The sequence below is a fragment of the Bufo bufo genome, chromosome 5 (assembly GCF_905171765.1).
Source record: "Bufo bufo chromosome 5, aBufBuf1.1, whole genome shotgun sequence".
Lineage (NCBI taxonomy): Eukaryota > Metazoa > Chordata > Amphibia > Anura > Bufonidae > Bufo > Bufo bufo.
The window spans coordinates 316,539,979-316,555,605 of record NC_053393.1 but is presented as its reverse complement, the minus strand read 5'-3'; the positions used below and the strand labels follow the sequence as shown (position 1 = coordinate 316,555,605).

Here is a 15,627-nt window from a genome sequence, read left to right as displayed (position 1 = left end):
CCGGCTGCTGCGATGTTCGTGTCCGGCCGGGAGCTCCACCTACTGGTAAGTGACAGCCTCAGGTCTGTGCGGCGCATTGCTAAATGAACTGTCACTTACCAGTAGGAGGAGCTCCCGGCCGGACACGAACATCGCAGCTCCCAGGTAAGTATGAATCTTTTACTATTGTACTATTGCTAGTAACCCGCTGCCACCAATGATCGGGGGGGGGGGAGATGGGAGGCCGCACACTGGTCACCAATGTTGTTAATGCTATAGAGGGAGGGGGGGGGCGATGGGGGGCGCACACTGTGCCACCAACGATTTATTACAATAGAGGGAGGAAAGGGGGGGGGGGCGCACACTGTGCCACCAACGATTTATTACAATAGAGGGAGGAAAGGGGGGGGGCGCACACTGTGCCACCAACGATTTATTACAATAGAGGGAGGAAGGGGGGGGCGGGGGGGCGCACACTGTGCCACCAACGATTTATTACAATAGAGGGAGGAAGGGGGCGCACTGGCCACCAATGATATTCAAACTGGGGAGGGGGGGGGGGGGGGGGTCTGCCCCCTGCTGCCTGGCAGCCCTGATCTCTTACAGGGGGATATGATAGTACAATTAACCCCTTCAGGTGCGGCACTTGAGGGGTTAATTGTGCTGATCACGGCCCCCTGTAAGAGATCGGATGCTGCTAGGCAGCAGGGGGCAATCATGTACACAGTTTGTAGTATATTCTAACTAGAAGCGTCCCCATCACCATGGGAACGCCTCTGTGTTAGAATATACTGTCGGAAATGAGGTTTCACGATCTAACTCATATCCGACAGTATATTCTAACATAGGGGCGTTCCCATGGTGATGGGGACGCTTCAAGTTAAAATATACCATCGGATTGGAGAAAACTCTGATCCGATGGTATAAAAGGGACTCCAGACTTTACATTGAAAGTCAATAGGGACGGATCCGTTTGAAATGGCACCATATTGTGTCAACGTCAAACGGATCCGTCCCCATTGACTTGCATTGTAATTCAGGACGGATCCGTTTGGCTCCGCACGGCCAGGCGGACACCAAAACGACTTTTTTTTCATGTCCGTGGATCCTCCAAAAATCAAGGAAGACCCACGGACGAAAAAACGGTCACGGATAACGGAAAAACGGGACCCGTTTTTGCGGACCGCAAAAAAATACGTTCGTGTGCAGGAGGCCTTAAGCAGAAAGTTTCAAAGTACTGACGCACTGCTAGCTGGCAAATAAGGTTCACAGAGGGTAGAAGATGTGGCATTTTCTATACTGTCCAACCAGCTGGCAAAAATACATGGCAGCAGCGATGATTTAGGGTACTTTCACACTCCGTTGCCTGAACTGCCTGCCTGATCAGGCATTTTTCAGACTGATCAGGATCCTGATCAGTCTGAAAAATGCCTGATCCGGTATTGCAATGCATTTTTCTGCCTGATCAGTTTTTCCAGTGTCATCAGGCAAAACGGATCAGGTATTTATTTTTTTCTCGGTTTTAGAGGTCTGCGCATGCGCAGATCAGAAGGACGGGTTTGGCATTCCGGTATTTTGAATTCCGGATCCGGCACTAATACATTCCTATGGAAAAAAATGCCGGATCCGGCATTCAGGCAAGTCTTCCGTTTTTTTCGCCAGAGATAAAACCGTAGCATGCTACAGTTTTCTCTTTTGCCTGGTCAAAATGACTGAACTGAAGACATCCTGATGCATCCTGAACGGATTACTCTCCATTCAGAATGCATGGGGATATGCCCGATCAGTTCTTTTCCGGTATATGGCCCCTAGGACGGAACTCTATGCCGGAAAAGAAAAACGCTAATGTGAAAGTAGCCTTACATCAACTGCATAAAATGTGATGATATGAAGCGATGAGATACTTTGGATTGTCCCTCTAGACAATTTGTTGCACTTTTAATTGACTTTAATTACTAAGCTATAGTCCAGAAACAGATTGTACGAAACCTTGCGTTCTGCAGCTGTCACTCCACAGTTAAAATCAATTAAAAGTGCTACAACAGCAACTAGGTGTAGCCTCGGCGTTAGGCCTCGTTCACACGCCTATGCCCGTGATGACATCATGTGTCATCCGTATTCCACGGACACTGCCGGGCTTAAAACTGGTTTTCAGAGCATCTTCTACCAATGATCAGTATGAAGCATGGACCATCGGTTTGTGTCCATGGTTTTCACAAACCCATAGACTACAATTACAATCTCATAGATTGTAAGCTCTTGCGAGCAGGGCCCTTAATCCTGACTTGTCTGTTGCTATGTTATTTATGACTCTTTCTACATGACTGTAAAGCGCTGCGCAATATGTTGGCGCTGCATAAATATTATTTTAATGTGCTTGAGGTACCCGTAATCACAGACCAAAACAGGGCATGCTTCCATGGAAAACCATTAAAGTCAATAGGTACATGTGCTGACCAATTGCAGTCAATGGGGCTATTCACACAACTTTTTTTATTTTATTTATTCTTTCATCAAAAGGTAAGACATGTCCTATTCTGTCTATTTTCACAGACAAAAATTGCCCCCTTGCATTGTCTAACACTTTTCAGAAAGGCATCCGTGAAAAACAGCTGTTAAAAATGGTCGTGCAAATGTAGCCCTATAGGAGTCCTGGGTTCTTCAATGATCAGCTGTAATCTAGAGGGACCTGGCAGCACCACCACAGGCAAAATGAGGCATTACAACCTTCCCATTGAAATCAATGTGCCGACGTGATGGATCCTGACTCGCTTTGTAGCTGCTCTCTAAAAAGAAAGTCCCGAATCCCCCTGGATTAACTCAACATGAGTGTGTTCGGACTGGGAAACACAATCCGTGTGTTGGGCACTTTACCCAGACTAGGCCCTGAACCTCTGACCACAACTCACAGCATCATAATAATCTATGCCACTGAGCTCCTGCCCATTGTACTGAACCCACTGCTATGAGTACAGTACAATAAACCCACAATCGGACAGGAACTCAGAACATCACAGTTCTGGGTTAGAGGAGCAGTGCTCCTCTAACCCAGAGGAAATACAGCCATCACACGGATCATGTTTCCCAGCTAATGGGGTACTACTAGTACCAACCGGATTCTCTAAATCAGGCCACCAACATAAAGCTGGACTGGGAAGTTCCTCAAGTGCCTGCATTCCTCTGCTGTTCAGACAAGCAGCATGCATGAAAACGAGCATTGTCTGCTACTTATCTAAGGAGGAAAGAAGAGATTCCAGCAGGATAAATGCCCTCGGCCTGCAAGTCCTGGTATGGGCAGAATATTGTGGCTCCCGGAGCCATGAGAAGGGATCAGAGACCTCTGGCCCCTGGGATTTGTCCAAAGTGCTGCTTTTCTTAATGTGCTAAGTGCCCATGCCATCATCTTCAGGGTGCCCAGGCACATTACACAAGGCCAAACCACATCCAAATATTTGCATATGATTAATGATTAATCTACCAAACCTGGGGAATGTGCTGTTAACAAGTAACCACAACTTTTCCATCATTTTCCTTGGATTTCCCGCTAGTATACTGCTACACTGGCTAAAAAGTCATAGTGACAACCAAGAATACCAGCGAGTCACCTGGAGAGCAACACAACTCATCTGCTGAGCACATGTATTACTACCAAGATGCGACCACTGACAGCTGCTGTACTTACCACCAGCGCCCAGTCACTACTAGTGCCAGGAGGCACCTGGGTATAAGGAAAGCAGCGGCTAAACATGAAACGTAGGGTAGGCCCATTCATTACCAGCCACTGAGATTTCTGCATCTGCCACAACATGATAGTCACTAGAGTAACCCCGTCCTCCAGAAGTCAATGGCACAACATGATGGTCATCAGGAGGCCTTCTCTAGACCACAGAGTGGTATCATGCCAGTCACTAGAGTAACCCCATCCTCCAGAAGTCAATGGCACAACATGATGGTCATCAGGAGGCCTTCTCTAGACCACAGAGTGGTATCATGCCAGTCACTAGAGTAACCCCGTCCTCCAGAAGTCAATGGCACAACATGATGGTCATCAGGAGGCCTTCTCTAGACCACAGAGTGGTATCATGCCAGTCACTAGAGTAACCCCATCCTCCAGAAGTCAATGGCACAACATGATGGTCATCAGGAGGCCTTCCCTAGACCACAGAGTGGTATCATGCCAGTCACTAGAGTAACCCCATCCTCCAGAAGTCAATGGCACAACATAATCAACAGAAGTTGCCCACCAGCTTTCCTGACTGTAGGACTCCAGGCAATGCCACCTGGTCACTAAGTCTCCTTCTCTAAACTCCAATGTTCATGTCACTTCATGCCAGTCACTTGGAGAAGCAGGGCCCTCGTCTTCATTGTAGAACTGCCCTCAACGTCATCTCATGCCAGGTTCCTGAAACCAGGCTTCATATTCTAGGAGTCATATTTATGCCAAGGCGTGCATCCTTTCCAATACTCCAGGAGCCATTGTGCCACCTCATACCAGTCACCGAGTTCTGCCCACCACCGCTCTAGGTGTGAGGACCTAATCTATGGCAACCTACCTGCGTAGAAGCGGATGAGGCAGCCGATCTCGGGCTCCATGCCCTCCTCCTGCACCCGGCACAAGTCTCGGAAGCCCAGCTGGAAGAGGTAATCGTTCTGCACCTGCAGCGGCTTCTCGTGCGGCTCCAGCCTGCGGCTGCTCTCCCCGTGGAGCTGCACGTACAGGGCGCCCTGCGGCTGGCCATGGCTCCGGGCAGGGACGGTGACGGCAGGCGGCGGCTCCGCGCTCAGCTCTTCCACAGAGGAGGAGGAGGAGGAAGACGCGGCCCCGCAGTGAAAGAGCTCCAGTCCCTGGCACACAGCAGGGCTCAGGGGGTCCGTGTTCTCCGGGTGCAGCCCATTCGCCTCCTCGGTGTCCCAGCAGTCGGTGCCCGGGTGGCTCAGCTTGTGAGGTGTGCCCACCCAGGTTCCAGAGCCCGAGAACACTTGAGCCCGCTCGTCGCTGGTGCCCGCCTCAGGGGCCTGGCCCAGCACCCGGAGCACCCCGGATGAGCCGCCTCCCGGCCGGAGCAGCCGCGCGGCCACCTCGCCGGCAGTGGTGTCCAGGGTGCAGAGCAGCGGCCTGAGGCCGGGGGACGAGTGGCGCTCGTAGATCTGCAGGCAGCCCCTCCGCAGCTCCCCGCGCACCCATTCCCTCTCCTGCGGCTGCAGCTGCACCCACTGCCGGTACTTCAGCAGGGTCTTCCTGTCCAGACTGCGGGTGCCGGGCCCCAGGGTGGAGGCAGAGCCGGGGGCGGCGGCCGTGCCCAGCGGGTTCGCTGACAGATTCCTCTTCAGCCGCCGTCTCCTCCTCAGCAGCAGCACGGAGTTGGCGCTCTGGCAGCTCGCAGCCGGGGGCAGCACAAGTGTCGCGCCTCCCTCCATCCCCGGCCGAAGCTTCTCCCCCGGCGGTACGATCCCATCTGCCGCCGCCGCCTGCTGCTCCATGGACTTTGACGCGGAACCTTCCAGCGCGAGCATTGGCTTCTACAGATGAACCCCGAGCATTCCACGGGGCCACGACTAAGCAGCCCCGGCTCCTGAGTGCGCCATCATGGAGATGAGGATCATCTAGCGCTCCGTCGTTAATTGCTGGAGATAGGCAGCCCCGCCGCTCCACACACTGAGGGGTGTGACTTGCCTGCCAGTCTCATACATATTAAGCAGCACCATCAGGAGGACGCGGTCTGTCACTAGACCAGCCACAAGAGCGCCAAGCCTGTCACTGACGTCCGCTACGTCACCGCGCTAGGCAGCTCGGGACATGTAGTTCATGTGTCCTACTCCTAGCCTATCGGGAATGTGCGGGGTGTGGCCCTCAGCGAGTCTCCTCACAAAGTGGCTCACAGCAAAGAACTTCTTCACGTGTGCCACCCCTTAAAGCGAACCTTTCACCTGGATTTCACTTAATAAACTATCACCATTGTGTTCCCATACAGTCTTGTGCCGCTTTCCTGCGATGTATATTCTTGAAAAAATCGCCTTATAAAGTACTCCTCTCAAGCTCCTGAAGTCACGATAGAAGTCAAAGGGGTAGCCCTTCCCTCACTCCAGGCTGTAACTCCCCTGCCCTAACCCCTCCTCTAAGCAGTCGCCGGGACCGCGCTTGTACAGGCGGCGCATGCGCCGTCGGACTCGAGCGCGATCCTGTAACTGAATCGCGCGTGAGGAAGAGAAGACAGGCAGGCATCGGGGACGGGCATGCGCCGTCGGCCTCAGTAGCAGCGTGATCCCGTCTATCGCGCGGACTCAAGCGCGATCCTGTAACTGAATCGCGCATGCGCCGTCCTCGATGCCTGCCTGTCTTCTCTTCCTCACGCGCGATTCAGTTACAGGATCACGCTTGAGTCCGACGGCGCATGCGCCGCCTGTACAAGCGCGGTCCCGGCGACTGAGCCGGGTGTCAATTACACTGCTTAGAGGCGGGGTTGCTGTTTTAATTTTTGCCTCAGGTGGCTCGAAGCGCTTGTAGTTGTAAGTAATACAGGCGCTGATTATGCGATTACCGGTATATACATAATTAACTATTACAGATACGATTATACAGTGAGCGGGGCCCGTGTAGTAGAATACAGTCACTGCACGGGCCCCGCTGTCATTATAAAAGCAGATGCGACCCCCACCCCCTGTATTGAGGGTCATTCACTACAGGGACACTGTTATGGAGGGGATCTGTGGATGACACATAGCATAAGATGCTATATATGTGTCATCCACAGATCCCCCCCATAACTGTCATACACAGATCCCCATAACAGTGCCATCCAGAGACCCCAATAAGAGCCACCCACAGATCCCCCATAAGTGTCACCCACAGATCCCCCATAACAGTCACCCACAGATCCCCCATAACAGTGCGTCACCCACAGATCCCCCATAACAGTGCGTCATCCACAGATCCCCCATAACAGTGCGTCACCCACAGATCCGCCATAACAGTGCGTCACCCACAGATCCCCCATAACAGTGCGTCACCCACAGATCCCCCATAACAGTGCGTCACCCACAGATCCCCCATAACAGTGCGTCACCCACAGATCCCCCATAACAGTGTGTCACCCACAGATCCCCCATAACAGTGCGTCACCCACAGATCCCCCATAACAGTGCGTCACCCACAGATCCCCCATAACAGTTCGACATCCACAGATCCCCCATAACAGTACGCCATCCACAGATCCCCCATAACAGTGCGCCATCCACAGACCACAATTAGTTCAAAACCCACCAAAAGCACAGCTATTGTTTCAAAATATTTTTTTTCGTATTTTCCTCCTCAAAAACCTAGGTGCGTCTTATGGGCCGATGTGTCTTATAGGGCAAAAAATACGGTATGTGTTTCCCTGTCCCTTGCCACAAAGTAGGGGGCCCAAGCTGAACTCTTGCCCCAGGGCCCATGAGCCTTTAGCTACGTCCTTGTAGCCCACCATACCTCCCAACTTTTTGGACAGTCAAAGAGGGGCATCCATGGGATTATTTGTTCCAAATTGGTATGCTTACCAGATAGGATGGCCCCTACAGATGCCAGCACTTTTATATTTTTTTCTAAAATACCCCCACTATTTTTGGCGCCTCATATGTTAATTTAGAGCATCGGTACAGGGAGGAGGAGACGGCCTCTGTAGGGGCCATCCTATCTGGTAAGCATACCAGTTTGGAACAAATAATCCCATGAAAGGTCCTCTTTAAAGGGAACCTGTCACCGGGATTTTGGGTATAGAGCTGTGTGATATAAATACAGGTTTTAAGGAACTGAATAGAACATATAAACAATTCATTAGGTCCCTATGGGAAGTTACGAGTTTGGAAACCTATGTACAGCAGGGGCTGGTGTACAGGGGCATGAGGATAAATATAGTCCCTAACACACATCAGGAAGACGCCGATTTCATCAAAGGGTGGCAACAACTGTTAACTGAAAATTCACTGCGAATGCAGCAATACCTCCTAAATTATGAAAAAAGTGTACTTAATAAGGTAGGCACACGGCTAGAACAAGAAATAGCACAAATACAGGGCTTTAAAGCAGCAGCTGACTTCTCTACACATGAGAAGAGGCTACAAATAAATATTGAAAGTTTGCAGACCGAAATAAAGGAAACACCGAAAATATATTAGAGATAGGCGTGATTTTGATACAGGGCAAGTGTATTCAGTAAGAAGCAGGAATTTCCAGCCTTATAATAATAAAAATAGAACCAATCAGGGCAATACGCAGACATCCAACAGTGACATCTCTGAATCAGATATTTCAGGACCAGAGGACGTCATATCTAGACCCTACTCTAATAAACAACCAGGTACTAAATGCAAAAAGAAATACCGGCCTCCATTCCCACAAAGAAAAGCCTCTGCACCCCAAATAGTATCACAAGTAGGTAGTGATAACTTAGGATGGGTGAATCCATCAAGAAGTGGAGAGACAGACCCTATGGGCCAGATTTATCATTACTCTGACAGCTCACTCCACTTTCACATATGGCTAAAGTCAGTTTTAGCCAAGTCAGATTTATGATCGGCCCTTTAAGACTGTAATAAATGTGGTTTGACGGTAGCAGTTTATCCGTCAGTAAGCAGCTTTACAAAAGTCGCACATCTTTACGAAAAAGTCGCACGTTTTTATGAAAAAGTCGCATGTTCTATTAAAAAGTCTCATAAGATAAGCATGGTCCTCACTGGAGTGAAATTGCGACTTTTTTGCGACTTTTTAAATAATCCCAATAGTAAATATGACTAGAGATTCATTTACATAAGAAAACACGCCCACTTTCAGAAAACTGGCGAGCCTAGTGCAGAGCAGAAAAAAGTCGCAAATTTGTGCGCAGTTTTAGAGTTTGGGACTTTTTTTGGGACTTTTTCATTCCATTATTCTGACCTGAGCTAATGATAAATCTGGCCCTATATGTCCAGCAAAAGTGCTGCAGTCAGTGAGCAACATGATGATAGGAACAACGGGGGGACCATTACTACCCTCTGCCTCTGTATCTACATCTTCTGTTTCAGGGACCAACATAGCCACCACAACAAACCCTATGATGGAACTGACACCTTCCTCTTCTTCTTTTTTAGCCCAGGGTGTGCTGTTGAGGGACAGGGAGAAATGGGCATACAGCCCCAGAACTTGAAGAGCACAAACAGTTTTCAGATCATAAACCTTTCGGATTTCAAATTTGAAGAGAGACATCTTAAATTACTTAGAAAGGGTTTTTCCTTTACTCCGACACCCAACTTTGAATGTTTCAACTGGGTGAAAGATGTTAACCTGTTTGCCAGGAAACTGGCCTTGCATAAGACACATAAACAGCAGGAGAGAGATTGCAGAGTGTTACAAGAAAGGGAAAAGACAGCCATAGAGATTTTGGAATCCCTTGATTGTAACAATCAAACAAATATGGAAAAGATCGACCCCCCCTTCTCAACATTGAAACCACGTTCTAAGTTCACTCCACCTTTTTCCCAATATGGAAATATTGAAACTTTTGTTAATTTAGTGACCAATGACCTGAAAGGGATCCAAACCTCACGGTCCCTGGGTAATGATAATCTAGAACCAGAAGAAAAAATAGCCCTGAGAGAACTGATGGGAAATTTAGAGCTAGTACTCAAACTGTCAGATAAGGGTGGAAACATCGTGGCTATGGGAAGGAAAATGTATGAAAGTATGGTGATGGATTTGTTGAAGGACATACGGACATATATAAAAAACTAGACTCAAACCCTACGGTACAATATAGGGGTGGCAAAAAATGACAACCTCATCTCTAAGGATGAGTATAAATTTCTCTTAAATTTGCGACCAACTATAGCAACTATATATGCCATTCCCAAGATCCATAAGCAGAGATATCCGATACCAGGAAGACCGATTATTTCGGGTAACAACAGCCTTATGGAAAATATCAGCGAATATGCAGATAAATTCATCTCGCCGTTTGTTCCGTCTTTACCGTCTTATGTTAGAGACACGAAGGATGCGGTCGCCAGATTACAGGAAATTCAGGTCACAGAACATACCCAACTTGCTAGCTTGGACATTGAAGCTTTATACACTAATATTAAACATGATTTGGGAATCAATGCAGTAGCATCGTTTCTCTCTACTAAAGGTACACAATTTCACGCGCACAATAAGTTAATACTCACACTCTTACGTTTCCTCCTCACACATAATTATTTTTTGTTTAATTTATTTACAGTTAGTTGGGACAGCTATGGGGAGTAAATGCGCACCAAATTTTGCAAACCTATTTTTAGGTTGGTGGGAGGACACTTTAGTTTTCACAGATGAGTCTGCACAGTACACCAAGCACATTATTTTTTGGGGTCGTTATATCGACGATGTTCTGATTTTGTGGGATGGCACAACAGCACTGTTTCACAACTTTGTTGCCAGCCTTAATCAAAATGATGTAGGTATGAAATTTACCTCAGAAATTCATCAGAATACGCTCACCTTTCTTGACCTTAGAATTTCTTTGGAGTCTGGCGGCCGCATCAGGACAGAGGTCTACCGAAAACCAACCTCACCCTCTTACATTGGCAGAGCTACCATCCCCTGCCTCTAAAAAGAGGAATTCCCACAGGCCAATATTTACGCGCTTGCGGAAATTGTTCTGATGATGTGGGTTTCGCTCGTGAATGCAATACCCTTTTGGACCGTTTTCACCAACGAGGGTACCCGAAAAAGACCCTACATAAAGCGTTTAGTAGGGCTAAGAGTACCAATAGAGTAGATCTCCTAGCAAACAAAGAAATGACGGTTGAGACGTCACCAATAAGATGCATTGGCACGTTTGATGCACAACACCGGAAGGTGTTCCAAATTTTGGGAAAACACTGGCATGTGCTAAGTAGTGACAATGATTTAAAGGATGTTGTGTCATCCAAACCTAAGATTACATATCGGAGGGGTAAAAATCTAAAGGACTTTTTAGTGCATAGTTTTCATAGCACGGATCCACCAAAAACCACCTGGTTAAAGTCCAGTACAGTGGGAACCTACCCATGTGGTAGATGTAGTTTCTGCCCATATATGCAAAAACTTAAGATGTTTGCGAACCCCCTGGATGACAGAAAATATGAGATTAGGGAATTTATTAATTGTCAAACAATGGGCATTATCTACATTGCACAATGTCCGTGTCCCAAATTGTATGTGGGCAAAACGTCTCAACAATTTCGACGACGAATTTGCCAACACATAGGTAGCATCAATACTAAGTCTGACACAGCAATATCAAAACACGTCAGAACCTTTCACAATGGTGACCCAAAATCCCTAAAGTTTTGGGGTGTTTGTAAAAAGACTTTGGGGCCAAGGAGAGGGAATTTAGATCAAATCCTGCTAAAAGAAGAAACAAGGTGGATTTACCTCCTGAATAGCCTTAGCCCAAATGGGATAAACGAAGGCTTCACCTATACATCTTTCTTGAAAGATGAAGACAGAACCCCAAAAAAAATTTTTTATTTTTTTTTGGAATGAATAGACGTTTATGTGAGCAGATACAGACGCTGGTGTATTAAATCTGATAATAACAGTTCCAAATTTTGGGTACTAATTTTACGTGTAACATACAATTCCTTTCCTGTGTGTAAGTGGGAAACAGAGCCGGATATAGGTATTCCCAGATGGGGCAATGCCTTCTCACATCAATGTTTTGACAATAGTGATAACAGGAGCTATCAGCTATACAGCTAACAAACTTTATGATTTATGGAGGTCACTCTTGAAAGTGACAAGTTGTTTGTTAGGACGATAGAAAAATAATGTAACTAAAACTAGCAGTGGAATAACTATCACTACAGGATAAGGAGTGTGAGAGGGTGTATGACCCGCAGGGTTCCTATACTGGTACTGTAATCTAGCAGTATTTGCAATATATATATGTGCATTAATACTAATATAAATATCTATGGAAGAGCACACCCTTGCCCTTGCCGTTTGAGTGCAAGTAGATATGATGGTGTGGCAATATGAATGTAGCATATGAGCAGCCGTAGTACCCTATTCAGCCTGAGTCCCCTCTCAGATTCGTTAGTATGCGCATTAATAACCAGTAATGACATTCAGAGGTAAAGTGTAAGCCTGCTATCTATATCCTTCTCTCTGGTTCCTTATTTTCTGCGGAGGTGCGGCTATGGGGATAGAGGCAATTATGGAATATTTTGCCTCTTCCTTCCTAAGTCCTGGCGCATGCGCAGGAAACCAGTACGATCTGAAGAGAGGCCGATGCGGGGAACGGCACAGCGCATAGAGATGTTTTGTTTCCTGCCTAAGTTCCAACGCATGCGCATAATGATATATGGGACTTTCAGGAAAGGTAAGTGTGTGTGGCTGTTATTTCTGTTCATCGGGTCATCCTGGACCCTCCTCCTAAGTGACGCCACAATACCTGTCTTTGCAACAATGTTTGCAATGATAGGTTAGAAGTAACTAGCTTGATTCAAACGGTTTGTGGATTGGTGCATTACCCGCACAGGAAATGAGAGATGAGAGGTTAAATTCCTCCACCAGCGTCAGATACTCAAGTCTGCCCGATACCCCTGATGAAGCCAGAATAGCTGGCGAAACATGTTGGGGGGCGGAAGATAGGTTTTTTAACTTGCTGACCCTATTGTGATCTTACAGTGTTCTTGTGTGCCTGATACCACAATATATGGTACCTTCAAGTTTATCTAACCTTGGTGTGTTATTCCCCAGACATGGGGGCCAAGCAGTTATCAGGCATTTTTTGAATCTGTCTATACAACTGGGAATATGATGTATGACTGAGCGGTGTTAGTAAGTTGGGTATAGAGCTGAGGACATGGGCGCTAGATGGCCACTAGCACATCCGCAATACCCAGTCCCCATAGCTCTGTGTGCTTTTATTGTGTAAAAAACCCTGATTTGATACATATGCAAATTAACATAAAAGAGTAATATCTTACTTGTGTGACTCATCTCAGGTTAATTTGCATAAGTATCAAATCAGGTTTTTTACACAATAAAAGCACACAGAGCTATGGGGACTGGGTATTGCAGATGTGCTAGCAGCCATCTAGCAACCCATGTCCTCAGCTCTATACACAAAATCCCCGTGACAGGTTCCCTTTAAATGTCCCTCTTTTTGACCTGGGAAAATCATGCATAAATGTGCATTAATAAATGTACTAAATTGCTCCTTAGTAAACTGTATGGTTTCTACCTGTATATTAGACCATAACTTCATTATTTGGTGCAATCTGGATCTTAAAATATCTAGAATCCGATAATTTATGTGCTAATATTTAAATGGATATTAAAGGGCAAGAAAAAAAATTCCCAGGGGCTCCACATGTTGAAAAAGTAAAGGAACTTATTCTCACCTAATCGATCCCCAGCTGCTGCAGTTGTGACAGAGTCAGTACGGTAATTATGTTTTGAGCGGAGTTAGATTCGTTGCCTAGAATGAAATAAAATGGTGGCGATGCATGCTGCATACAGTACAGACCAAAAGTTTGGACACACCTTCTCATTCAAAGAGTTTTCTTTATTTGAATGACTATGAAGGCATCAAAACTATGAATTAACACATGTGGAATTATATACATAACAAACAAGTGTGAAACAACTGAAAATATGTCATATTCTAGGTTCTTCAAAGTAGCCACCTTTTGCTTTGATTACTGCTTTGCACACTCTTGGCATTCTCTTGATGAGCTTCAAGAGGTAGTCCCCTGAAATGGTCTTCCAACAGTCTTTTTATTTAAATATAATCTTTATTAGCTTTTGTCATATTTTTTCATTCCAACATCATGTCACAGTGGTATGATAATTTGACAGGTGGTAACACATGCAATACAGTACAGCTGGGTAAGATAGACAAAATTATACATGCATGTAGCTGCATTACAACTGGTACTTCTTGCATATTGTCATAATGATCATTCAATTCAAATCTATTCAAATCATGACATTTTAAGCTAATCTTCTAGCTTAAAATAAACAGGGATAAACTTCTTGCCCCCCCCCCCCCTTTTCCCTTCCCTCCCAGAATGATTCCCTTCAGTATACCGGACCTCAATAAGTACTACAACTTAATCAGACAGCAATCTTCCTAGCATTCCTGCTATTTTACGTTTCAAATACCATTCCGAGGACAGAAAAGGTGTCATCAACTCCTTCAGTTCTAGATTTGAGTAAACCACTAACATAAAATCTTCCCATCTTTTGAAGAAAATCTCAATACGTTTTCCTCTAAGGGAATTCGCTTCTATTCTCTCCAAGTCAAAGCATTTTTTGACATGCTGAAGTTCTTCATTCATTGCAGGTATTTGTGGACGGAGCCAGCTGTTCAGTAAACACCTCTTAGCTGCCAAAATAATGATGTGAATAATTGGTTGCACATGCCTATGTTCTGGAAGAACATGAAACAGGATAAATTCATGAGTAATAGGGATATTCACATCTAAGTGTCTTTTAATTTGCTGTTTTATTGATTCCCAGAATTTCGACGATTCGGGGCAAGACCAAATTCCGTGTATCATATCTGATCCATCTAGATGGCATTTTGGGCAGTACGTCAGTCTGTCTTGCTTTTGAGTCCGAGAGGAGAAGCGAAATCCATAAATTGCTTTGTGCATTAATCGAAACTGTGTTTCCCTCCAACCTTCATTAAATACTACATTTCTAATCTTTTCCCAACCTTTTTGTATTATCTGTTGTATTTCAACACCCGGGAAGTCTTTATTCCAGGATGAGAAAAGAGTCTCCGCAAGAGGTTTTTGTTTGGTTTCACTGATCCCTTGGTATAACTCTGACAATGATTTTTTAGTTGTTCCTTGCCTTATAATACGATCAAAGCTACTTATAGAAAACACTGCTCTGGGATCATTTATTCTAGTGCAGTGATGGCGAACCTATGGCACGGGTGCCAGAGGCGGCACTCAGAGCCCTCTCTGTGGGCACCCGCACCCTGGAGAAAGTCTATGGTGTACCAATATGCCTTAGACTTTTCCTGCCATTCATCAGTGCAGGACATGCTATGAACAGCACAGGCAGGTTATTATAGCTAAATTATAAAGTACATGGAAGATATACGATATTGGTGTTCAAGTTAAATTGCTGTGTTGGCACTTTGCGATAAATAAGTGGGTTTTGGGTTGCAGTTTGGGCACTCGGTCTCTAAGAGGTTCACCATCACTGTTCTAGTGTATAGGAAGCTTTTGACCTGGAGAAAAGCAAAAATAAGTTGTGGGCCTTTTAAGGGAAATCTCTCACTTAGTTCGGCATATGTATAGTAACGCTGTTCTTGTGTATGCCCTAAGTCTGAAACCTTCATGATGCCCGCTTCTTTCCAGGCATTAAAATGCTTAAGCTGAACGCCAGCTGGAAATTCCGGATGTCCCCATAATGGCATATGTTTAGAGAGGGAAAAGGGTAGTTTAAAAATTTTGCGGGTTTCTTTCCAAGTGGCAATAGTGTCCCTTATTAATAGACTCGATCTTATCAATGGGGGTTGGGCTGAGTATTTAGTGTGCAGTAAGGCCTTTAAGCTCCAAGGATGAACGAGCTGGGACTCCAACGATCCATTGGTATAGAAATTGGTGTTAAAAATCCAGTCAATACAGTGTCTCATGAGACTCGCCAGATTG

General features: G+C 46.0%; 1 protein-coding gene across 1 annotated transcript in view; it reads right to left on the bottom strand.

Annotated features, from left to right (window-relative positions):
* PHLPP1 (PH domain and leucine rich repeat protein phosphatase 1) overlaps window positions 1–5,703 on the bottom strand; it is a 105,612-nt gene extending 99,909 nt beyond the window's left edge. The window contains exon 1 of the mRNA XM_040431509.1: window positions 4,533–5,703. Within this exon, the coding sequence (XP_040287443.1) occupies window positions 4,533–5,493 (961 nt within the window). The 5' untranslated portion in view covers window positions 5,494–5,703. The remainder of the gene's footprint in view (window positions 1–4,532) is intronic.
* Between the last annotated feature and the right edge of the window lie 9,924 nt (window positions 5,704–15,627).